The 25,643-nt window shown below is 39.8% G+C and overlaps 1 protein-coding gene across 1 annotated transcript; it reads right to left on the bottom strand.

Annotated features, from left to right (window-relative positions):
• Positions 1–22,328: 22,328 nt before the first annotated feature.
• On the bottom strand, positions 22,329–25,281 carry nudt5 (nudix (nucleoside diphosphate linked moiety X)-type motif 5). The gene is made up of 10 exons (XM_033989759.2): positions 25,229–25,281; positions 24,900–24,972; positions 24,758–24,825; positions 24,632–24,681; positions 23,795–23,902; positions 23,318–23,413; positions 22,887–22,988; positions 22,792–22,800; positions 22,513–22,566; positions 22,329–22,438 (listed from the first exon to the last, which is right to left on the bottom strand). Exons 2-10 carry the CDS (start codon positions 24,954–24,956, stop codon positions 22,329–22,331), a joined length of 654 nt encoding a protein of 217 aa, XP_033845650.1. The 5' UTR covers positions 24,957–24,972; positions 25,229–25,281.
• Between the last annotated feature and the right edge of the window lie 362 nt (positions 25,282–25,643).

Genomic DNA, 25,643 nt, shown 5'->3' with positions numbered 1-25,643 from the left:
ATCACGATATTAATCTAAAATGACTTAGTAAAAGAGGCAAGTCCATTGACATTCACTTTAGAAAACTGCGGTGGCCAATAATAGGAGGTGACGTCTCTGTAAACCTCATCACAACAAAGAGTGGGCGCCTCCTATGGACAGCTGCAGATCACACTAGCACATTTATTTATTTATTTTGGTACCAAAATGACAATGCAGCATTGCTGCATATCACCAAATAAAAGTTTAAAATTGGAGAATGAAGTAAGTACAGAGCAGTGGCTTATGCCAGTGGTGGGGAAAACGGGGACTGGTCGACAATATGGCGTCTTGAAAATAAGTCATTAAAGATTGCTCAAACATGCATGAATCACTTCAAATACAACTTCGAGGGGGTAAATGGTGAGGGCAAACAACTGTAACATGGCTAAAAGCTCTAAAAAGTCCATTTTGCAGAATAGGTCTGCTTAAAAAAACTGTTGAGCTATATTAGCCTTTTTCTTCTTTTAGATGAGAGAAATGCAACTAAACAAGCACTAGAGGGAGCCACATTTAACACAAAGATGTACTTTTTTATCACTGTAATGCCATTTTAATGCACTGTTTATTACAAGCTATTTTCTCAAGTATATTATATTTATATTTATTTTAGTTTAGGGGAAGTTGGTTTAACTTTGGTCTGACTTTTTTGCATAGATCTACTATCTATTATCATGTGACTTTTGTATAGGGAAATGCTGCCTTTGCACTGTATACTTTTAAAAGGGACCAAGCATGTTGCCATAAATATGTTGACATTAAATTTGTTGATCTCAGAATATGTTAACTAATTTCATTATTTCACAGACTCATTAATTTTGAACCCTGATATTAGTGTAGTTTTATAAAACATTGGATTTTTATAGCATCTTTCAAATCACCCAAAGTGTTTTACATTTTATTATTCATGCACTTCATACTTGACACTTCCATAGCCACGGCTGCCCTGAGATAAATCCACGAAAGTGAGGCTGCCAATTTGCACCATCAGCTCCTTTGACTGACTCCAACATTCACACATCACATTCATACAGGACGTAGCGTCTATTGCTTCTGCAACGATGAGTGCATGAGCTCGTCTGTTTTGACGACGTTGCGCTCGAAGTGCTCATGTCCCCAAACACACTCTTTAATACAATATTTGCATGGCGCAACAGCGCGGCATAGGGGGAGAAGAGAGAGCGCAATAGACATCACATCCTGTCTACAAAATAAAACGCCTCTTTTACACAGAGTAAGAGCGTTGCTTTTATGAACAATACTTAACAATATTGTTCTCACAGTCCCTTAAGGGAGTGGGCATGGTGGGTTACAGTTAGATTTAGTATAATGTATTTTCTTGCTCTCTTCCTTGCTTAAATAGACAACAGGCAGGACAGTGTACAGCTCCTCTCTTTATTCAACAACTCAACTCCGCGCGCTCTGTGCGCGTTTGCACTTTTTTACATTTATCAGTGCGTAAATGCGCTGTACCGTAACAATAATAGGAACCAATATTATTATTAAAGTAAATGTAATTTATCAAAACATAATATAAAATGTTAATAAAATAAGTACAAAGTAATACAAAAATACCAATTATCCAAATAAAAGTTAACAGATAAAATAATATAACTCAAAAGGTTACACAAATATTGACGCACGGTGCGTCTGTGCGTCGTGCCATAGCAACAGAACGTCCTGAGCACTATATAATCAGCCCGCTGCGTCAGTTACTCACTTTTCACTTGATCGCTGAGTTGACCGCTGTACGTAACATTGGTATTCATCTCTCATTAAGCCCTGGCGGGTTTTAAAACATAATCACAACACTTTGTAACTCTCTTTTATCACTTTTTTGAAGTTTGAAAAGACTGAACAGTGAACACGATGGGTCGCGACATCCCCCGCCCGCTCCCCGACAACCTGCACCACCTCGTCGTCGCCGTCGCTGAAGGTAAAATCTATCAAATCTCATTCAGTTGTAATAAATGATGATAAATATGAATAATATAGCCCACATACTTAAGAAAAGTTTTGTCCACATTCTACGGCCGAGTTTTCAGGTTTATGAAAATGGATAAGTTTGATCATTTTGGTTGTGACTTTCACTCCAGGGTTTCATTTCGAATAATGGTGTAGTTGGTGAAACTGGTCTAAATATATCAGCATGAGTGCAAAGTCAAAAGTTAACATCACATTTATGGGAAATGTGGTTTGTTTTCTGGTCTAAATTCATCAAGGCTTGAGTGGTATTTTGTGAAACAAGATGGCGCCTGGCCAGCCCTTCTAAATTGGAAAGTTTAAAAAATGCCTTCTGATCTCTATAGCAACGCTGTTGTATTGCTGTAGTTTGAGCCTTTCATTTGAGGTTTAGATGGTTTAACACCATAAACATGAGTTAAAGAGTATAAATGTCTATGTAGCTGACTGTGAGCCTATAAACTATAAACTAGCCCAGTGGTTCCAAGTGGTTCCACACTTTCTGTAGTGGTGAACCCCTGAGAGTCACGTGTCTGGTACTGCCACACGCTTGTGTTGACTCTGCACACATAAAGGCCATTACAGTACAGTGTTTTGAAGAGGATAAATGTGTGGAAATACATGCAAGGACATTTTAGACGTGCAATATTAGATGTAATAAGTTTCATAGAGCAGCCTAGAGTCGTGTGCACCTGCTGTGCTCAGGGCCTCATTTTCACACAGGACAAAAAATAGACAAACAATATAAACATTAACGCAGATATAAAATGCAGACATAATGCGACATGGCCACAGCCACTGTGCACCCTCAGGAGATCAGGCCCCACATGTCATAGCCCCTACGACACTTCACATACCCCGGGGGTACCACATTTGGGAACCACTTAATTAGCCTATAAAAACGGGCTTGGGTCCATTTAATCATTCATTACTATATTCATAATTATTAATTAATGTAGGCATCAAATAGGCCTACATGAACCAAGCAAAATTTAGTGTAGCTTAATGTTAGGTTATTTTCAAAAACTACAATTATGTACAACAACAACTTCGATATGTTATTTAAGTAGCTGTGAGTAAAAATAATAGTAGTAGTAATAGAGCTCACGGTAGTTGATTTGCTCTTTCTACAATTTAAAGGGTGTTTAACATTGTCAAACCTGTTGCAGAGCCTGCAGACCCTGTGGTTCTTCTCGATGAAGACGACAGAGGTGAGTTTTGGGAATGGGGTTTTAGGCCTGATTGGTTGAATGAGGAGGACTGGAGCGATGGCGCTTCGTCTTCTGATGAAGAGAATTGGAGCGAAGGAGCTTGGTCGGCTGATGAAGTGGACTGGCGGGCCATGAGTTTCTCCGAAGGGAGTGACGAGGAGGAGGAGGCCGAAGAGTTGCGGGATGTCATCCAGTTTCCCATTTTGCCGCCTTCTGGACATCTCCCAACCCCCAGCAGCAAGCGCGAGCGAGATGAAGAGGATGGAGACCTCCAACCCAGCTCCAAGCGGCCGTGCCTCTCCTCCTCCGACCCAGGCCACTCCTCTCCTCAGCAGCGAGCGGCGAGACCTTCTGTGGCCCTCAGAGCTCTCCTCTGTGCTGCATCCTGCTCTCGGCCTGCTTCTTGCCCTCCTCGTCCTGTGGGTCCTGCTCTGGACTTTATTCCCCTCAGCAGACCCAAGCGCGACAGGGATGAAGAGGATGAAGATCCCACCTCCAAGAGGCCGCGCCGCTCCTCCCCTGATCCTGGCCCCTCCACCTCTGCTGGTACGTCCAGGGCCTTCTTCCACCACCTCCAAGACTCTGAGTCGGACGAGGACTGAACTCAGCCTCCGAGACTTAGAGCTTGGTTCACTGGGGCGTCACTTTATCACCTTCAGCACGCCCCCCACCCAATTATTTATTGATTGATTTATTGATTGATTGATTTAAAAAAAAAAAAAAAAAGGAGTAGATTGAAGTTAAGGAATATTATGCAGGATTTCATAAAACAACATAAATTAATGATAAAAACATAACTTTTACTTATTGACTTTACTGTAATTACTATTCTGAATTGAATTTGAGTATTACAGTTTTACAGAAATTCCTGCATAGTACGCCTTGTACTTTCTGGGCATAGGAGGGTCAGAGGTGAGAGTGGTTTTAGTTTAGCTTCAAGGGTCCAAGACTCTGAGTCAAACGAGGACTGAACTCAGCCTCTGAGACTTAGAGTTTGGTCCACTGGGGCGATATTTACCACCTTCAACCACGCCCACCATCCCATTGATTTCTTGATTGATTTTTCAGTGATTTTATGATTGATTGATTTAAAAAAAAAAAAAAAAAAAAAAAAAGGTAAATTGAAGTTAAGGAATACTATGCAGGATTTCATAAAACAACAAACGTTAATGATAAAAACATAACTTTTACTTCTTGAGTTTACTGTAATTACTATTCTGAATTGAATCTGAGTATTGCAGTTTTTCCAAAATTCCTGCATAGTACGCCTTGTACTTTCTGGGCATAGGAGGGTCAGAGGTGAGAGTGGTTTTAGTTTAGCTTCAAGGGTCCAAGACTCTGAGTCGGACGAGGACTGAACTCAGCCTCTGAGACTTAGAGCTTGGCCTAATGCGGCGACATTTACCACTTTCACCCACGCCCACCATCCCATTGATTTCTTGATTGATTTAAACAAGGAGTAGATTGAAGTTAAGGAATATTATGTAGGATTTCATCAAACAACAGACACCTTTAATTATTGAGTTTAGTGTAATAACCATTCTGAACTGAATCTTAGTATTGCAGTTTTACTGAAACTCCTGCATAGTAAGCCTTGTACTTTCTGGGCATAGGAGGTGAAACGTTAGTTTTTAAGTGGTAAAAAAAATGCAAGGATTATTATATAGGATTTCATGAAAACTTTAGAAACCTTGATGAAAAAATGTTAAGTTTTGTCATTGTCATCTTAACCATATGGCTGGAGCCCATGGCCACACAATAATATAATACATGTATTATGTTACTGGACCTCAGGTTACTTTGCCCTGAATCAGGGAGTTCTAATTGATACACAAAAATATTTTTAGTGTTAAAGTTTGTCAGAAAGTCCTGCATAGTACACCTTGCATTTACTTTGCTTTTCTGGGCATAGGAGGTTTAGAGGTGACAGTGTGTTTTATAGTACTTAGTAGTACAACTACTTATGACTAATTAGTATTTGTGTGACACAAAAAAGACCAAAAAAAATGCTGCAGTAGTAGTAGTCAGATTACATTAAATTATATTACCAATGCAGCAGTTATTTTGAAGAGTCCAGAGCGTGACTGGCTTTGGGGTATTCTGACCCTGCTTTAGACCCCACCAGCCCAGTGCAATACTGACCTTTAACCAACAGCTACCACGGCTAATGCAGCGCCCCCTTCTGATGGACTGAAGCTAATTCTGCTCAAACACAGGCAGTGAGGCCATATTCTCGACAAATATCTTGCATAATAACTGAGTGAATAATAATAATATATAGAGATGTGACTCTGTTCACTAATTTTCTCCCCGTTTACATTGTGTTCAAATTGCACTGTCTGATGGTAACGTGCCATTTCAAATACAATAGGCATTTTACTGTAAGCCTTTGTAAACCGTCTCTTTGGAGATTGTACATATACTGACTTGTACTGCGATGAATGATTGAATCTGGAGATGTGGGTTTGTTCACTGACTCACCGGTCAGTGGGACACTCCCTGCTTCTCGTCTTTTTGTTGCTGTGTTTTTTTTGTTTTTTTAATGGTTAATTTTAAGCCTTTGTAAACAGTCTGATTGTAGACTGTTCAAAAATAGTGAATTTAATTGTTTTAAATGATTGTATCTGGAGATATGGGTTTGTTCACTGACTCACCGGTCAGTGGGACACTCCCTGCTTCTCCTCTTTTTGTTGCTGTGTTTTTTTTGTTTTTTTAATGGTTAATTTTAAGCCTTTGTAAACAGTCTGATTGTAGACTGTTCAGAAACAGTGAATTTAATTGTTTTAAATGATTGTATCTGGAGATATGGGTTTGTTCACTGACTCACCGGTCAGTGGGACACTCCCTGCTTCTCCTCTTTTTGTTGCTGTGTTTTTTTTTGTTTTTTTAATGGTTAATTTTAAGCCTTTGTAAACAGTCTGATTGTAGACTGTTCAGAAACAGTGAATTTAATTGTTTTAAATGATTGTATCTGGAGATATGGGTTTGTTCACTGACTCACCGGTCAGTGGGACACTCCCTGCTTCTCCTCTTTTTGTTGCTGTGTTTTTTTTTGTTTTTTTAATGGTTAATTTTAAGCCTTTGTAAACAGTCTGATTGTAGACTGTTCAAAAATAGTGACTTTGATTGTTCTGAATGATTGTATCTGGAGATATGGGTTTGTTCACTGACTCACCGGTCAGTGGGACACTCCCTGCTTCTCTTGTTATTGATTTATTTATTATTTACATGATGGTCACATAGTGAAACAGAAGCTGCTTTTGGATGTGTATGTCTTAACACGTGTATGTCTCTCTTTCTGTGTCTTTAAATGGTGACTGGTTTGGAGGGGCCAGTTGTGGTCCTGTGATCTGCTGAAGCTGACGAGAAGAACCATGTCTCCAGAAAATGAGGAACAAGACCTGATCATAAACATGAGGTAAAAAATAATAATTCCATAAAAGTTACTTATGAATGATTACGGTACTCAGTGTCTTAACATTGTCTCTTTCTGTTTTTCCATGGTGACCGATTTGGAGGAGTCAGCGGTGATCCTGTGATCTGATGAAGATGACAACAAAAAAGTAAGAAAATAATAATAATGATTCCATAGATGTTGCTTCTGAATGTTTAGTCAGTGTCTTAATATTGTCTCTTTCTGTTTTTCCATGGTGACCGGTTTGGAGGGGTCAGCTGTGGTCCTATGATCTGATGAAGCTGATGAAAAAAGTAAGAAAATAATATTAATAATTCCATAGATGTTGCTTCTGAATGTTTTCTCAGTGTCTTAACATGGTCTCTTTCTGTTTTTCCATGGTGACCGGTTTGGAGGGGCCAGCCTTGATCCTGTGATCTGATGAAGATGACAACAAAAAAGTAAGAAAATAATATTAATAATTCCAAGCTGATTTTGAATGTTTACTGTCTTAACACTGTCTCTCTCTTTCTGTTTTTCCATGGTGACTGGTTTGGAGGGGCCAGCTGTGATCCTGTGATCTGATGAAGCTGATGAAAAAAGTAAGAAAATAATAATTCCATAGAAGTTTGCTTCTGAATGTTTACTCAGTGTCTTAACATTGTCTCTTTCTGTTTTTCCATGGTGACTGGTTTGGAGGGGCCAGCTGTGATCCTGTGATCTGATGAAGCTGATGAAAAAAAGTAAGAAAATAATATTAATAATTCCATAGATGTTGCTGCTGAATGTTTTCTCAGTGTCTTAACATTGTCTCTTTCTGTTTTTCCATGGTGACCGGTTTGGAGGGGCCAGCTGTGATCCTGTCATCTGATGAAGCTGACGACAAAAAAACGTAAGAAAATAATAATAATAATTCCATAGAAGCTGATTTTGAATGTTTACTGTCTTAACACTGTCTCTCTCTTTCTGTTTTTCCATGGTGACCGATTTGGAGGGGTCAGCTGTGGTCCTATGATCTGATGAAGCTGATGAAAAAAGTAAGAAAATAATATTAATAATTCCATAGATGTTGCTTCTGAATGTTTTCTCAGTGTCTTAACATGGTCTCTTTCTGTTTTTCCATGGTGACCGGTTTGGAGGGGCCAGCCTTGATCCTGTGATCTGATGAAGATGACAACAAAAAAGTAAGAAAATAATATTAATAATTCCAAGCTGATTTTGAATGTTTACTGTCTTAACACTGTCTCTCTCTTTCTGTTTTTCCATGGTGACTGGTTTGGAGGGGCCAGCTGTGATCCTGTGATCTGATGAAGCTGATGAAAAAAGTAAGAAAATAATAATTCCATAGAAGTTTGCTTCTGAATGTTTACTCAGTGTCTTAACATTGTCTCTTTCTGTTTTTCCATGGTGACTGGTTTGGAGGGGCCAGCTGTGATCCTGTGATCTGATGAAGCTGATGAAAAAAAGTAAGAAAATAATATTAATAATTCCATAGATGTTGCTTCTGAATGTTTACTCAGTGTCTTAACATTGTCTTTCTGTTTTTCCATGGTGACTGGTTTGGAGGGGCCAGCTGTGATCCTGTGATCTGATGAAGCTGATGAAAAAAAGTAAGAAAATAATATTAATAATTCCATAGATGTTGCTTCTGAATGTTTACTCAGTGTCTTAACATTGTCTTTCTGTTTTTCCATAGCGACTGGTTTGGAGGGGTCAGCTTTGGTCCTGTGATCTGATGAAGCTGACGACAAAAAAAACGTAAGAAAATAATAATAATAATTCCATAAAAGTTTGCTTCTGAATGTTTACTCAGTGTCTTAAAATTGTCTCTTTCTGTTTTTCCATGGTGACCGGTTTGGAGGGGCCAGCTGTGATCCTGTGATTTGATGAAGCTGATGAGAAAAAACATGTCTCCAGTAAATGAAGGACAAGATGGAGCTGACCCTGAAAGAGTGTCTGGAAATCTGTCAATAAAAGGGAATTTTTTTGGAATTGTCTTTTGGAATTTGTTTTTTTTTTTTTTAAGAATTATACGAATGTAAATATTTTTAGTACAATTTACTTTTCTGGTAGGGAGTCCGCTACATGGTTGTCTACTGGAAAGCTACACTGTATATCACTAAACTTACCTTATAAATTATGTTTTTTTTTACGTGGCATGCATTTGGGGATGTAGAAGCTAGCAGGTGGTGTCCCTTTGCCAGATTTTTTTATTTGATTTGCTTAATTGCTATGACAACGGAAGACGTTGCCTTAGTTTTAAACCATGAATATGAATACTATTGGTTATAATAAGTAATAAGTAAAAGATCGGAGACTGGTATACATGTTGTTGTTTTATCCAGATAGCGTTCACAGCCTGCTTTCTCAATCCCATAGCACCAGCCACAGTTTAACTCAGAATCATAAAAAGATGTATTGCCATTGCCATCGAACAAAATTCACAAAGAACTTGCTTCTGTGGGTTGCTGCAGAAAGTCCTCCAAACCCTCTGATGACTGTACACTGTACCGTAGGCCTGCCTCTTATCATTCAGCAGTGAGAGCTCCCTCCAGTAGACTCTGCTGAAGCGACAGTACTGAAGTAGGCCTGTGTAGGACACTGAAGCCATGCTTTTGCTCTCCTGATGTGCTCAGGGACTGCAGGCCAAGGGCTTTGGAGAAGATGAGTGAGTTCTGTGAAGACATGGGAGATGTTCACACTGCCAAAGAACATCTTTTTTATAAACTTTGGAAAATCACACTTATGGACATTTATTTGTGTTTTAATGTAGGCTTAAATGTAGGTTATATTCTAGGCCATTGTTAGATGTCTGGGTTGTACACGTATTGGTGTATTCAGTGTATATTTTTGCGTTATGATCCAGAGTATGAATATTATTAATATCACAAACACTTGTTTGAAGGGTTCAGTGAATCCTTGTACCCAGTGTGTCCAGAGGAGCAGTGCTATTTGGAGGGGCCTGGACATCCTCAACTCCCTGGTCTCCATGGTGACTGTGTGTCACCAGTGTAAGCAGCAGGGCATGGACATGCTCTCCTCCAGAGATGCTGGCAGGTACTCTAGATACTTTAGGTACTCTTGGTAGGTATACTAGGTATATATAGGCAAGGACACTCGTGTAGAATTTTTACATAAAAAATTTACACATGCAATATTTAATGTTTATTTAAATATTTATAATAAACTCTTATCAGTTTTACACAGGTCCGATTTGTTCTGTATGGTACATTATATTTTCCTGGGGCTCAGTCTTCCCCCCAGTTTTTCAAAAGTTTAGGGCTCACACTTTGCTTTTGTTCCACTTCTGTGTAGCCACTGTCCTCCTGGTCTCTTTCATATACCTCTTCATCTGGAAGCACATGTTCAGATTATCACACAGGTTTTATGTCGTACAAAGGTTGATGTGGTCCATTAGGTGAACATTGGCTATATCTTTGCAAAAATGATAAATTAGAGAGTTAACTGAACAATGACTAAAAAGTAAAATGTTAATTACTGTCCATGTCAAGAGTCATATTTCCTTAATGGGTGCTCATGATGAGGGCGAATGACCAACAGGACAATATTACGCCACTGCTCCCCCGTGTGACTGAGCTCAATACAACCTAAGCCTCTGTACGTGTTTGGAGGAGCAGACCAGACCCGTCCTGGCTCAGTTTGACCATTAGTTTGTCCATTAAGAAGAGGTGGATTTTTGACAGGCTCCCACTGAGAGCTCCAACCTGAGGATAGAAGGCCCAGAGCAGGGAGAGGGGCACAGCCACATATTGGTACTTTGCAGCTGATGTCATCAACATTCCCTGGGGGTGTGATGCTGTGATGCAAACTGGAGAGTCTGCTCTGTCTGAAGCTCGGCTAGTAAAGTTAGGCTTTCATAATTAAATGCAATTATATATATATAAAGAAAATGTCCTCCTCACCCTCCGGGGGTGGTCTCATCCCCTCTTTTCCACGCTCGGGACCTCTACCAGAGGCCTGGGAGCTTGAAGGTTCTGCGTAGTATCTTTGCTGTTCCTAGTACTGTACTGTACTTTTGTGGATTGAGATTTCTGGTGTTTTTCCTGGGATCTGTTGTAGCCACTCCTACAGTTTCGAGGTCATTGCCCTGAGTGCTCCACCCCTGATGCCTTCACCTTCCAGGCCTTCTCCAGCTCTTCTTTGAGCCCCTGGTATTTCTCTAGTTCCTCATGTTCATTTTTCTTCATGTTCCCATCACTTGGTTCTGCAATGTCCACCTGTGGGGAAGCTGGCCCGAGTGATCAAAATAGGAGGCAGACTCAAAAGAAGTCCCATTAGACACATTTATTATGATGAACACAAAAAAATAATACATATTTACAAAAATTAACGGTGCTCAACGAAAAACTAAGCAACCAAACTTAAACAACTGAGACAAAAGCCACGTGTACCCTGGCTACACTGGTGTTCTCCATCTGTTGTTGTTGTGGTTATTTCTGGCAGACTGGGCACGGTTAGTGCATTGCTGCCCTCCACTGGTCAGGAGATTTCATGTGGATTTTACTGCGTGGTGAGTGCTCGCCTAAGGAAAAGAACGTTACTTCTGAGCACTATATACTGGACAGTGCAGCATAACATGCACCACGGTCTCAGAGACTCCACACCACTCACAACAGCCATCGTCGTGTTTCCCAATGAGGAATAGCCCACTAGCCAACCCACAGCGGCCTAATCGGAGGCGTGTTAGTTTAGTGTCATCCTGGCGTGAGAGAGCAGGCCTAGAAGGGTCATTAACTGTTGGAACTATGCTGTGCATCTGTCTCCCCTTTGTTTCATCATCCCACTTTTGTTGCCACTGATTTTTAACACTGGCCTGTATAATAGATCGACACTCCATCCTGCCAAGAGGTACTCTGAGGTGTATTTCTGGCTTCTTTAGACTAGCCTTGGCAAGACTGTCTGCAACATCGTTTCCCTCAAGACCAGCATGAGCTGGGACCCATAAAAACCCCACATCATATCCAGCTAGCTCAAGTTTATACACCATTATTAAAATTTCATTCACCACATCCGGACGTCCCTTACTTCCTTCGCCCCCTTCCAAGGCCATCAACGCTGACAGTGAATCAGTGCATACTACCGACCTCTTAACTCCTGCTTCCTCCAGCCACCACAGTGCCCACAGGATTGCGATCAGTTCAGCAGAAAAAATAGACATATCATCTGGGAGCCGATGACTTTGCTGGATACGGAACTGGGGAACCCAGAAGCCAAACCCCACTTTACTATGTTCGGGGTCTCTAGACCCATCTGTGTATATTTGGGTGACCCCCTCCGACTGGTTCCCAAGATAATCTCTCACATAGGGCGCCAGATTTCCCTTGCATCCACTTTTGGCTAGCTTCTTTATTGATAGGTCAATTATAGGCTCATGCCACAGCCACGGTGGAATCACAGGCCACTGCACCAGAGCCACAATTTCACTGCTTTTAACTCCTAGTTCCCTAAAACCTCCCTCTACACGTTGTATAAAGCTATATCTATTAATTCTGCTTGCACTCTGGCTAAACTCCCAGCTTTCTTCCAGCACTCGGGTGGACAGCAGTGATTTTTCAGCCCCTTTTAATTTCACTAAATAATTGAGAGCCAATTTTTTGCGTCGCAGGGTCAAAGGTATTTCACCTGCCTCCACCAACAGTGCAGAAATTGATGTCGTTCTCATGGCCCCGGTGCACAATCGAAGTGCTCTTGCCTGCACTACATCCAACTTTGCCAATGTCGACTGGGCTGCAGACCCATATACTACACATCCATAATCAAACACAGGCCGAATCATTGCCTTATAGATCATTAAAAGCGCATTCCTTCCTGCACCCCAGGTTGTGCCGGTAAGGCACCTCATTATGTTTATCACCTTGCAGCATTTATCCACCGTTCTCTGAATATGTTCCCCATATGTCAATTTTTCATCCATCCATACACCAAGAAATTTAAACACTCGCACTCTCTCAACAGGCTCCCCATAAAATTTCAAATTATGGCACCCAATATTCTTTTTCCTTCCAAAAATGACAAATTTGGACTTAGCAACTGACAGTCTAAACCCCCATCTATCTGCCCATCCCTGGACTTTATCAAGTGCTGACTGCATCTGACTAAAGAGCAACGTTGTGTTCCTTCCCCTCTTCCAAAGGGCACCGTCATCGGCAAACAGGGACCTCCCAAACCCGCCTCCCAAAGCACTAAACATGTCATTTATCATTATATTAAATAAGATAGGACTGATTACACTACCCTGTGGGGTCCCATTATCCACACTATAAATTCCAGAAAAACATCCCCCAACTCGGACCTGTATACTCCGTCCACTCAGGAAGCTCTTAATCCAGTTAAACATTCTGCCCCCAATTCCTGCGTCATACAGTTTAATAAGCAAGCCTTCCTTCCAGAGCATATCATAGGCTATCTGCCAAAATCTGGGCACTCACGATCTCCCCCAAAACCTCTTTCAGTGTCTTAGCAAGACGGATGGGGTTAACTGAGCTGAAGCTATGTCCATTCACAAACTTAAGGAAGATTCGAAGGTCTTTATTTCCATCCACTCTCTGAATTTTAACTGTAGGACCTCCCCCCTTATTGCTATTGCTAAGATTTCCATGAGCAGCGTTACCCCCATGGCTTCCCTTTCTTTTCCTGGGCATCCTCCCTTCCTCCTCTTCCTCCATCTCTATGGCAACTGACGCCACCTAGCCAGCGGGAGTGGCAGGCTAACTGCTAGCTATCTAATAGCAAGGAGTCACTGCAGCTGTGTCCCTCTAACTACCTGTCCAATTATCTAACTAATCTCCCCCCCTAGTCTTCAGAGAAGTACTTGTGGTGGGTTGTTATGCACAATAGTCTGTAAGCCCGGTAAGGCAACCGAAGCGGCGACCCACCTGCAGCCTCGGAGTGCTCCCAAGCAGAGCTTCAGCCACTTTCCTCCCCACTCCCACCCCAGCGATTTCCACCAGGAAAGCGCTCTTAGCCTGACAGGGACAAACTTACAGCAACTTACCTTACTATCCAAGCCTCTCCTCCAAAGAGTTTTTAAAGGAACCAGTGTAAACTAAAGAGAAACAAACCACGAGACCCTGTTCCCGCCTTTTTCCTCCGGCCCACTTGTTCGTTCTCCATCTGTCTAATTACCCAGACTAAAATACTTTCCTGTACCGGAAGCCCCGCCCCCGGTCTACTCCATCTCTTGTCCAGGGGCTGTGGGAGTAACATAAGCACTATGTTCACTATAAAAGCATCTCACGGGCCCAAGTCCCTTTACTAAAAGTGTTTAACTAAATAAACTATAAACACTTAGTTCATGAAATGAAAATACACAAGACATTAACACAAAGAAATAAACAAACTTAAACCAGTTTTTCCCCCTCCACATGGTCCGGCCCACGACCCCACTCAAGCCTATAAAATGGCCGACATAGGGCACGCCCCCTCTTTGTCTGGACCATGTGGAGATGCAGGTAAGATGATTATTGGATTGAACTGAATAGACACATTTAACTGAATAAAATATATTTAACTAACAAATGTGTGGTTATTTAAACTGATTACAACTAAACAAAACAAACCCGGGATAGAAGTTATTGAAAATGAACAGACATTTGCAAAACCAAATCATAATACTATTAAAAGGGACAAAGGCCCACTTTGTCACACCACCACAACGGCTTTGCTCTGTTGTTTATCCTCCACCACAATGTCCGGTTGGTTCGCCATCACCATTCTGTCAGTCTGTATCCGGAAGTCCCATAGGAGCTTGGCTCAATCATTCTCCACTAGCTTTGGAGGTGTTTTCCACCTTGATTTATGGGGTTTCCAGTCCGTACTCTGCACAGATGTTTCTGTACACTATGTCTGCCACTTGTTTATGCTGCTCCATGTATGCTTTGACTGCAGCATCTTACGCCCTGCAGTTATGTACTGGATTGTGCAGAACCCTCAAGCTCCCAGGCCTCTGGCAGAGGTCACGACCGTGGAAAAAAGAGGGGATGAGACCACCCGCGGAGGATGAGGATGAGATTTTTTTGTATTTATTTGTTTTATGTATGCACGTGCTATAGGTCAAAACATCATGGACAAGGACAACCAAAGCTTCTCTGTTCAGTATCTACCTTTGAGAAGCACAGTTGCCATTTGACTCTCCATCACCTGCACTTCTCCGTGGGTCCTCAGGAGGTCGCTCTTCTCCACACGCTGCAAACAGTGTACAGTGAATCCCAAATAACTTGCACACATTTTTCACTGACAAAATACTGAGAAATTATTTCCACAATATTGGCTATATCTGTCAATTACTATTGATTTTTTTTTTGTCTTGTATAAGTTAAGAATATCAGCCCAGTAATGGTGCATGTTTAAAAGAGATTATACAGCAATGAAAACATCTGTAACTGAATAAATGCAAGACATACAAGTTTAATGCCATACTGTGGAAAATTCTAGGCAAAGCAATAACATCTCAGTGGAGACAATTAGGTGACAAACTCTCCACCACAAAATTTGCAGTTCATCTTGAAGTTCATCTTCTACTTTGAAATAGTTTATATTAATTATAGTCGCTACATTTGACTCTGCTGTTTGCACACTCGCCTCCTGTGAATTTGGTCCAAGTTTCCTCCTTCTCTTCCATCTCTTCCTTCTCCTTCTTTTCTCTGTCCCTCCACCTCCTCTTCAGTTCTCAGTCCAGAACAGCACCTCACGGAGCAGCACTCTCCACCGCACGTTGTTGTCCTTCAGACTGGGGTAGATTATCTTGTGCAACTTACACACATCCGAAACTCAAGTTATGTAGAAACTTAACTAATAAAATCAGTGGTCCCCAACCACCGGGCCGTGACGCATTTGCTACCGGGCCGCACAAAAACAGTAAATAGTTTATCAGCGACCGCATCTACTCCGACTCTAACTTTCGGCCGTCCCTCATGACGCGCTAATGAGCTCGTCCGTAGTGTTGTGAGGTGTGTGTCTAGCTCCTATGTGCTTTAGTTCAGTGTGGTGCGTGAGCGTGAGTGAGAGGTGACGTGCGCGTGCATGTGGCGCATAGTGTGGTTCAACCCGCGGAGAAGCGGAGAGTGTGAGTCTACAGATGCACTTGGAAAAAGACAGTGTGTGAGTTAGAGCAGAAGTGATGCGTTATTACAGTGCAGTACAGATAATAAAGCCACCAACTCTTGAGCAACAGACTGGGGTGGTCTTTGAGCTCGCACCACACTCGAAACAACTTTGAGGTTAAGAACAGGGAGTTAAACCCCGGAGGAAGAGTGACCCTTCGGCCCTGGAGAAGACGGATCTCCCCTGTGCCTCCCGACCACGGTCAAGGGACCGAAGCAGGAAAGGTTTAACAGTAGATATATAATGAAAATCCTGATAGGAAAACGCCACCGACATCTATTTGATGTAGTGGCAAGTTTATTATATCTGTGATAAATCTGCTCTTGTCTCCGTGATGACGTATCACGTATAACACGTCAGACACGACGCACAAAAGTAGAGCCACAAGAGAGTGAAAATGAGCCAAAACAAAAGTCTTTGGAGAGCTTTTTAACAAATGAATAAAGGACAACTGAGGAGCCAGAAGAGGAGACTACGACCTCTAAGAAAAAGAAAGATAAATTTAACAGACAATACCAGGAGTCCTACTTAAAATATGGGTTTGTCGCTACAGGTGACTCACGTGCAGAGTCCGCTCTGCATAATATGCAGAATTGCATTTGGCACATGGAGACTAAGCACCTGGGATTAAAAGATAAGTTTTAGAGTTTTTTGAAAGAAACAAACGTGAGCAAGAAGGAAAGAAGAAACAAGTGCAGGGCTCCCACTGATGCAGCGGTATACTGTGGTGAGTTTTATTTTTTATGCACTTAACTTATTTTTGCCATATTTATCTGCCACGCGTAGAAGGCCGGTCCGTGAAAATAAAACCTACATTGTTCCGGTCCGTGGTGCAAAAAAGGTTGGGGACCACTGCAATAGACCATATTCTGAGTTTAAGATGCCCCAAGAAAAAAATAATCTACATGTGTGAGCATGTTTGATTATTTTTCAACCAATGTTTCAGAGTGTTCTTGAAGGTTGAAAAGGACCCACAGTTCCTGACATGGGCTGGTAATGTGTTCAATGACTGTGATCCTCTGACAGATGTCACCATTTGGCCAAATTTGGTCCTGCCTCTCTGTATGTCACAGTCTCCTCTGGTCAATGCTCTGGTATTAACTCGGTCAGTCGTTTTTTTACTTATAAAATCCATTAATGGTGGAGGAGCAAGTCCAAAAAAAACTTTAAAACTTAAAAAAAATAAGGCAAGCATCCATAAATACCTGATAACTTTCAAGATCCAGAATATTATATTTACTTAAGATATTACAATAGACTGTAGAGGCTTTTTGTCCAGTGTTTTCAATGTTTTTTTGAAGAGGGACTTTAGGGGCTTCAGGACGGCCTCTGATGTATGAGACCATGTGGTATAGCCGTAAGATATGTGACTAAATATCATGGCATGCATATACGCCTTTGCTGATTCTGTTGTCAGATAAGGTCTTATATGTTTGAAGTTTGACAGATTTAATTTAATTATATAAGACATTTTTTTTTAACACGCTGTTTAAAATTTAGGTTAGAGTCAAAAACTACCCCAAAGTATTTAAATTGTTATCTCTCCCCATTGACCAACACAGATGGTTGCTCACCCCCTGCTGGCTGTCGAGAGAAAAACATAGAAACTAGATACTCATTTGAGCAGGATACTAAAAAGTCACATTCACAGGACAGAAATGAGCCTTTTCTGAACAGCTTTAGAATGATCTTGAGCTGTATCAGAACAAGTATAAGACACATAGACTAGAATACACCCATGGACCACTGTGGAACCTAACTGGACCACTGAGGGATTACACAGATATAAGGCCATGTGGGAACAGAAGACAAAGTAATACTATTTAATGCTGAAAATCACATTCTACTGTCTAAAGAGTGTTTTTATTATCATCCTTCTATTGAGTCTAATCCTGAGTATCGAAATCAAGTTTGAAATTTTAGTATCTTGACAACACCGCTCGTTATCGACACAAACTTACTAACATGTTTCATTCTGCTTTTTGTTTATTGAAGCTCATGATTTCGACAATATTATACATTTAGAATAGTCTTTAGTGTTTTCTTAACAATACATCAGAGGATTTATTATCTTGACAGGCCTGATTTACCAGGACGGGCACTGCACCCTGGTTCACTCGAACTTGTGGTCTGGGTGCCTGAAGCCAGTGAGCCCAGGGAACAGATGGTTGAACTCAGAGTTTGGGGTTCTGTTGATGACGTGTACAGGGGCCATGTATCCAAACAGGACGTCTGAGAAGCGTGACACATTGGGAAGAAGCAAGTGCTTGATACTGACGGACATAAGGGACAAAAATAATAAATTAAAGGGGATGTACTAGATTTTTTTCATGTAATAAAGTAAAATTGGTTTTGCCCCGGTACAGATATATTGGAAAAGCAGCTCTTGGAGTCAAAACTAGTCTTTTTTATTATCTGCAAACCAGGAAAATAATGGTGGATTGTGTTAGCATGCTAAATCCACACTGGTCTCTGAAAATTGTGAAAAGAAATTATAATCCCATCACAGTGAATAATTAGGATGCTACCTAGGAATGTGTTCAGAAAGTGGCGAAGACTTTGGAAATAGTTTAAAGAGCTATTTTTTCGCATTTTTAAGACACTAGAAATTAGGTACAGGGTCTTTAAAGAGCAGGTATTGATTTTTCTTTTTCTTTTTTTCCCCAATAGAGATATGTTGAATAAGCAGCTCTTGAGGTTAAAATAAGTCAGCTGTGTACTGTCTGCATTTTATATTTAATTATGAAACGTTTTATTGTCCGATAATCGAGACGTGCACGGTTAGCATGCTAATTGTTGTTAGCATTACTATAACAATAAAACTGTGGTTTGGCCTCTGAAAAGTTGTGGAAAGTGCTTATAAACTCATAGCTGTGAGTAATTAGGATGCTTGGAATGTATAAGGTGCAAACCATTTAAAATGAACTAGCTTTGTTTTTCATGCTTTTAAGACAATAAAAATATCTCAAATACTGCCCTGCTCAGTGACAACACCTCTGTCTTGGATTACATGGACACACTCACTCACTTCACCCAGTGGTGCACTGATAACCACCTGCACCTCAATGTCAGTAAAACAAAGGAACTGATCTTCAACACCCCCCGATCACAGCATTCCATCATCATTAATAACCAAACAGTAGAGACAGTGGACAGCTTTAAGTACCTTGGGGTTACAATTGACAACTCACTCACATTTGAACATCACATCACAGACAGACATTCATAAAAGAAGTCAACAAAGACTATCAGTAATAAGAAAACTCAAAGGACTCTATGTTTCTCAACATCTGTTGTTACTACTGTATAAATCTATCATTCAGCCCATCCTACTGTACTGTTCCACCTGCTTCTCTAACATGCTTACTCTTAAAAATTGGACCAAACTCATAAAAGTAACAGATCCCAGGAGCCATTGCTTTCTTAAACAACAGGCCCCGCTGAGGCATAATGTCTGTTTTGTAATGTGTTTATGTGACTGTGATGTTTGGTGTTTATCTGTCTATATGTCAAATGAGCTCTGTGTATGTGGAAAAGAATCTCCCCTCGGGGACAATAAAGTAAAGTCTAAAAGTCTAAGTCTAAGTCTAAAATGAGATGACAAATACAGCTCCAAACACAGCTGCTCAAAGCCAGGCTGTAGGTAGTCTGTGGACAGAGGGGCCAGAGCATGCCTGGGAAAACAACAAGGAGACAGTTTTTTTTTAGTTAATATATTCACTTATCGTTCAGTAAATTAAAGTTGGAACTAAAGCTGCAAAGGTTAATCAATAATCGTAGTTGTGTTTGGATCATTTTAATTGTTATATAGACTGTAAAGGGTCAAATAATTTACTTCTATGACTAGTTATCCATCCCAAGTACTACAGTTCTTCTTTTGTTTATGTATTTTTTGCAGCTCATGTTTTTGTTTTTTTACAAAATTGTACATTTTTGTAACTGTTTACTGGGATTATCCTGCCTCATGGGAATCAGTGGCCGTAGTAGTTTCAGTATTATTGTTTATTCAGATACTTTCTGTAGCAAAATATCGCACTTCAAAATGTTATCATGATAGGCCAAATTTTTATGCTGTTTACTATGTCTGTGTAGACCCTCAGTCATTCAGGTCTGATTCATAGCAAACAATGAAGTTAATTCTGTCAACTGGACAAATCTTGTAGGAGTAGCCGCTTCTTCAGTTCTGGTCAGAATACTGGTGGCCACTGCCTTTAAATCTAACTGAGGGGAGGGGCTAACTACACTGAAACTGTAAACAGCTATTGTCTCCAGTTTCAGATGAAACTACGCTATTCAGCCCTTAACGACCCTGCTATTGTTCTCATTGTTCTGGGTCTGAGGATGGAGTTGTAGATGGGGGAGAGATTATGTCTCAGGCCCCCATTTCTGTTTAAGGAAGGCCTCTCTGCTTGTGGATATTCAAAATGGGCCTTCAATAGATCTAAGAGAACAAAAAAACAGGACAACAGGGAATCGGAACCTAGAAGGAGAGGTGTTACCATCCCTTACACTGCGGGTGTGTCTGAAAAACTTCAGAGAATCTTCAGACAGTATGAGATTCCTGTCTTTTCAAACCCACAAAAACTTTAAGGCAAAAATTGGTTCACCCTAAGGACAAAACTCCGAGCCACAAACAAAGTAATGTAGTCTACTCCATTCAGTGTAGTGAAGAGTGCAGTGAGCGTTACATTGGAGAAACTAAACAGCTACTCCATAAGAGGATGTACCAGCACCGGTGGGAGAGTTCCTCTGGACCCCAGTCCGCCGTGCATCTCCATGTTAAAGGCACTAACCACTCCTTTGAAGATAGTGAAGTTCAGATCTTAGCCAGAGAAAAGAAATGGTTTGAGAGAGGAGTTAAAGAAGCTATTTTAGATAGGAAAGAGAATCCTTCCTTAAACAGAAATGGGGGCCTGAGACATAATCTCTCCCCCATCTACAACTCCATCCTCAGACCCAGAACACTTAACATCTGTCACGTTTCCATTCTGGATTTGAAATTGGCAAATCTGCGAGACAAGTACAGCAAAAACATGTCCACATTCGATTATCTGAATGTAGTCCGAACCAAGCCAATTCCTGAAACACACTCTACATTCAGACTGTTACCTGGAAAACGCCTTCTCCTTCTGGGCAGTGCCGTGGATCAACAGCTGGGACAGAAGCTCTTGTCCTGTGGACAGAGAAAGACGGATTTAAGCTTCAAATCTGGCAACCTCCATCACAGTTTGTAGCAGATGCGCAGCTCAAATTGTTTTCTTCTAAAGTCGAATCTTTATTATCGGAGTTGTCCAAGTTGGTACCAGATTTATTCACCCCATTTGAGAGTATCTCCAAAATGTCAGTGATGCCGAGAAAGTTTAAAATCTCATATTTGAGGAACTGGGCCCAGGAGAAAAGCACAACCACGCCACCTATGGTCTGGTACAGGTCATTGAGATGAGCAGTAAGTAAAGATAGCTTGGAAAACAGAAAAAAAAAAGAAGTGTATGAGTCGTTTCTTATTATACAACGAGGTGGTAAAACAATACAACATAATCTGATTTAAAAGATACAGTATGTAACTTTTCTGGTTGTCAAGAAAACTGTTCTCGATGCGCTGTTTTACCAATAAAAGACTCAAAACAGGTATTAGACTTTCTTACTCTGATCAGAGGGGATCAGAGGGAAGGAGCACAGAGGAAGAAACTACACAGACTGCTTCCATGAGGTCTTCTTCTGCCTTCTCCACCATCTCCTCCTCAAACCAGCCTTTTTATTAACAGCTTAACATTCCTCTACAATTTCCTTATTTGTCAGTAGAACAACATCCCAGTCCACTTCCCATATTCACACGGCCTTTCTGTTTTTTTAGGTTACACACCTGTTGACCCTTTTCAACTCAGTTCAGTTACTTTATGACTTGTTTATACAGACTTGTAGTTTTCCATCACATCTGGTTAGTCTTCTAACACAATAACACAATAAGCATACAATTCATTAATGATAAAAAATAAAAGCATGATTTCATTCACAGATACCAACAGGCAAATGCTTTTTAAAGTAACTAATTCATAAGTTCAAAATTAAGGCTTTAAAAGTGTACTATCATGTGTGATAGGTATCTAGTACATCATTAGTCAAACCGTACAAAGGCATAAACTACAGAAAATACTCTAACATAAGTGAGCACATAATCCAATTCAATTATCCCATTTGAAATTTGTAAACAAGTCCATACTCTTTTAGGAATGTTAACACAAGGAATCTCCTGAAGTAGTTTCTCATTTTCACGTGCCAAAGTGAAGTATTATTAGAAAAAACAATTTAACTTCGTTTAGGCCACAAAGTGCAAAGGCTCCGTTTCATGCCAAGTACTTGTACAAATTGTGTACATTCCAAAAACATGAATATGGGGCTTCGACATCATGGTGAAATCAAATTGCATTGATAATGATGATACTGAGTTTCTGAAATGTGGTCCTAGCAAACCATTTGGATAAAAACTGCTAACATAGTCATTTTAAATTATTAAGAGGAATTTCCAAAAAGTTATTTATTTTTTTCTGAGATATTATGTCACATTCTTTTCCTGTGACTTGTAACATAAAAACTTTGTGCCTAAATTATCCAAAACAGTATTACTGCTTGAGAATAGGAAGCTCCCTTGGTTTGAAGAAAGCCTGTGCCATCCCCATGGCATAGATGTACACTTTTGCATCTACTATGATCTTCTCCTTCTTAATCAGCTCTAGAGAGAAAACAAAACAGAATTTATTAATAACATTTTTAAAAACTGGTTTGTGAGGGCAATACTTGGCTTACCATCTATTTTGCCTTGAAATTCATCAAGAGCCAAGAGTATTACTTCCACAAACTCTGAAAAAAAGATAAAATATTAAGATGAAAGGCAATATACAAGAAGTACACATTGTTTAGGAAATAAGCAGACAGTTCTAAACTTTTTTGAAACAAATCAATATTTGCTTAATATTTGGAGTATCTTCAGGTGAATTAGCATAATGTATTTGGTACTTTTATGTAACAAATTGTGTAACCCCAAATGTAACTTTGCTAACAGTAAAGAAACAAAATACTACATACCTCCTTCACCTGTGCAGGAGCAAACAACACAAACAGCAGATTAGTCAATCGTTTGGTAGAATATTAAAGATGTGGTGACTATTTTGGGAACAAACCTAGCTGTTGAGTTGGGTGAATATTCTCAGAGTCATCCCCATTGATGTTTACCATGACTATCTGAGTGGTGCAGTTGGACAGTCCAGGGTCCAGACAGGTCACTACAATGACCAATGAATTAGCATCAAAAACACATTTGGCACTATAAAGTATTGGTTGTATTCAGATTGTATTCCTGTATACATACAGTACTATTGCATTTGTACAGTACTGTACAGCATAAACCTTAAGGTAATGGTGTTTTTTTCCAGTGTAGTTTGTATTGTGCCATTTGACTATTTCAATAGCTTTGCATGATTTTTTTTTTTTTTTTGGTTTTCTCTTCTGTGATGTGATAGATTTTCTCTTCAATTCAACAAAAAAGTCTTAACTACGCAACAAATAAGATAAAAATCAACAAAGTCTAACCAAATTATACAGTTAATTTCACCTGGAGTGACTCCCACTACTTCTCCTTTGTAGCCAGTTTCTTCCTTCAGTTCCCTGAGAGCAGCCGCCTCAGCAGTCTCTCCCTCGTCAATTAACCCTGTACACAAAGGGCATGCATTAATGACATGCACTGATGTCAGTGCAGTTAATTACAGCTATAGCAATAGCAATTTCACGGGTGTGTTAACATTTCAAAGTTTCTCTCTAACATTTGCTCAATGAGCTTCCACAACAAGCCCCATTTGAAATCTTATTTTGCCGCTATAATCATAATTTAACTCTAAGAAGTAAATACATATAAAATCATATGAATAGGTTTTGTATCAAATTTATCATAGTGAAAATTGAAATTGACTTGAAAATTGAAACCAAAACATCCTAAATCAGATGTTGGCCAATGTTTAAAATTAAACTCCCATAGTGGTGAACAGGGAACACACTTATCTAGATCACTAGTAAACTATTCATTAGTACTAACCTGCAGGAAACTCCAGTGAGTATGCACTCATAGGAGGACGAAACTGCTTCACCATCACAACGCAGTCTTTATGGAGTGTCCTCTTTAATAAAGCAATGATCCCAACACCTGCATGAGAGCAAATTTATAATTTGCAGTGATATGACGCTGGGGGTGTCATACATGTATTTTTATAGTGGAATGTTCATCAAGTTACCATAGAGACACAATGCACACATTATTTATTTTTTTTACTTTTTAAGCATATCCTTTTAACTTTCTGCATGCCCTTATTTATATTTGTAATTATTCAGTGTGTTATGTTGCACCAAAGTAAGTTCCTAGTTTGTGAACTGTGTTCACAGACGATGGCAATAAAAGTCTTCTGATTCTGATTAGCAAACACTGTCAAAAAGTTTTAAGATCTGTTTGTGAGTCAGAAAATGTATTCAAAAATAAAAATTGATTCAAACAACGATTTCTCAGGAGCCTGTCATCAATAAAAGTGTTCATGGTCCTGTTTAGGACTGTTTTTGACTTTCATCAAAAAGGTGAAAATGAGTGAAAAACTGTTGGCTAATACTAGCTATCTTGTGACTGTAATTTTATGTGAAACTTGTTTAACAGTACAAATAAGCTCACCTGTTGTAGTTTCAACTAAGTCAATTATTTCTGGTCAGATCGTGTTAAAATACAGCTCAGATTAAAGTTTAATATAGCTTTTGACAGAGTAGTGCCTTCAGTTAGCATCACAACCCTACAGAATGTTGATGGCATTAGCTACAAAGCATCAATTCAAGACTGCCCCACGTTGAAAGAAAATATGCTATCGTACTATGCTACTAGTAAGAATCCTACCATCTGCTTGTGTGGCTTGCCTGGTGGTCCGTTTCACAGTCTCCCATATTCTGTTGGATAAAACATAGTATTAAGAAAGGTAAGGATGTAAAAGTATTAAGAGTTTATATTAGAGACATGTTGTACCTAGTGTTACCAAGTGGGTCAACATACGTGGTCTTCTCCAGCTTCACCCATTTTCCTGAAGCTATCACCTAAAACAACAAAAGCAGTGTAAATCTTGATAATCAAAGCACATTATTAGAGCAATTCATCTGTTTTTATCCACCTCTTCTTTGACTATATGGGGTTCAGTGGTCACGCTGGGTTGTTCTCCGTTACTCATTTTTGCAACAGAATCCCTAAAGTTAAAAAATAGGCAAGATAAAGTAAAGTTACAGGTTTAGCAAGTACTCGAAACGATATTTTCAAGGGGATGTTTGGTTAGTTAACATTTAGATGGCTGTTGTAATTCCCAATCCATTATTTACTAAACCAAAATTAGATTTAAATACTTACATAATCTCAAATAAGGATATTCGTTTAATACAGCTAACAGTGGTATTTTACGCAAGATTGTAGAAGTATTTAAAAATGGTAAAACAAAATTTAACTCACGTGAAAGTCCAGCGTAGTGTAAGTTGAGGTGAAGATATGAAATGGAGGTAATGCTACCCACTCCTAGGGGAAAAATCTAATAGACCCATGGGAAATAAGCATGAGCCAAATAGTTTTGATAGTTTATTAATAGATGATTATGTTGATAAATAGCTGTAAATTGGTTAAAATAGCGATTATATAGGATGATATACAGTCGAAATTATAACGTATAATGCTTGGTGAAAGTAATTGTGCTATCAATAAACGATCTTTGTAACAAGGCAGATTTGGTCACACCTACTAGTACGTTTTAAAAAGTCTTCCGTGTTTTGTAAAATAAAAACAAATATAATACACATATTGCTTCTTCTTATAGTATTAATTTACAACATTACGGGTGTTATTTACAAGACTCAATTGCACGTGTTTTTCC

Source organism: Periophthalmus magnuspinnatus, chromosome 23 (assembly GCF_009829125.3).
Source record: "Periophthalmus magnuspinnatus isolate fPerMag1 chromosome 23, fPerMag1.2.pri, whole genome shotgun sequence".
In the NCBI taxonomy this organism is placed as follows: Eukaryota; Metazoa; Chordata; class Actinopteri; order Gobiiformes; family Gobiidae; genus Periophthalmus; species Periophthalmus magnuspinnatus.
Note: the sequence above shows the minus strand (reverse complement) of the source record. Positions and strands in the feature narration are given on the sequence as shown.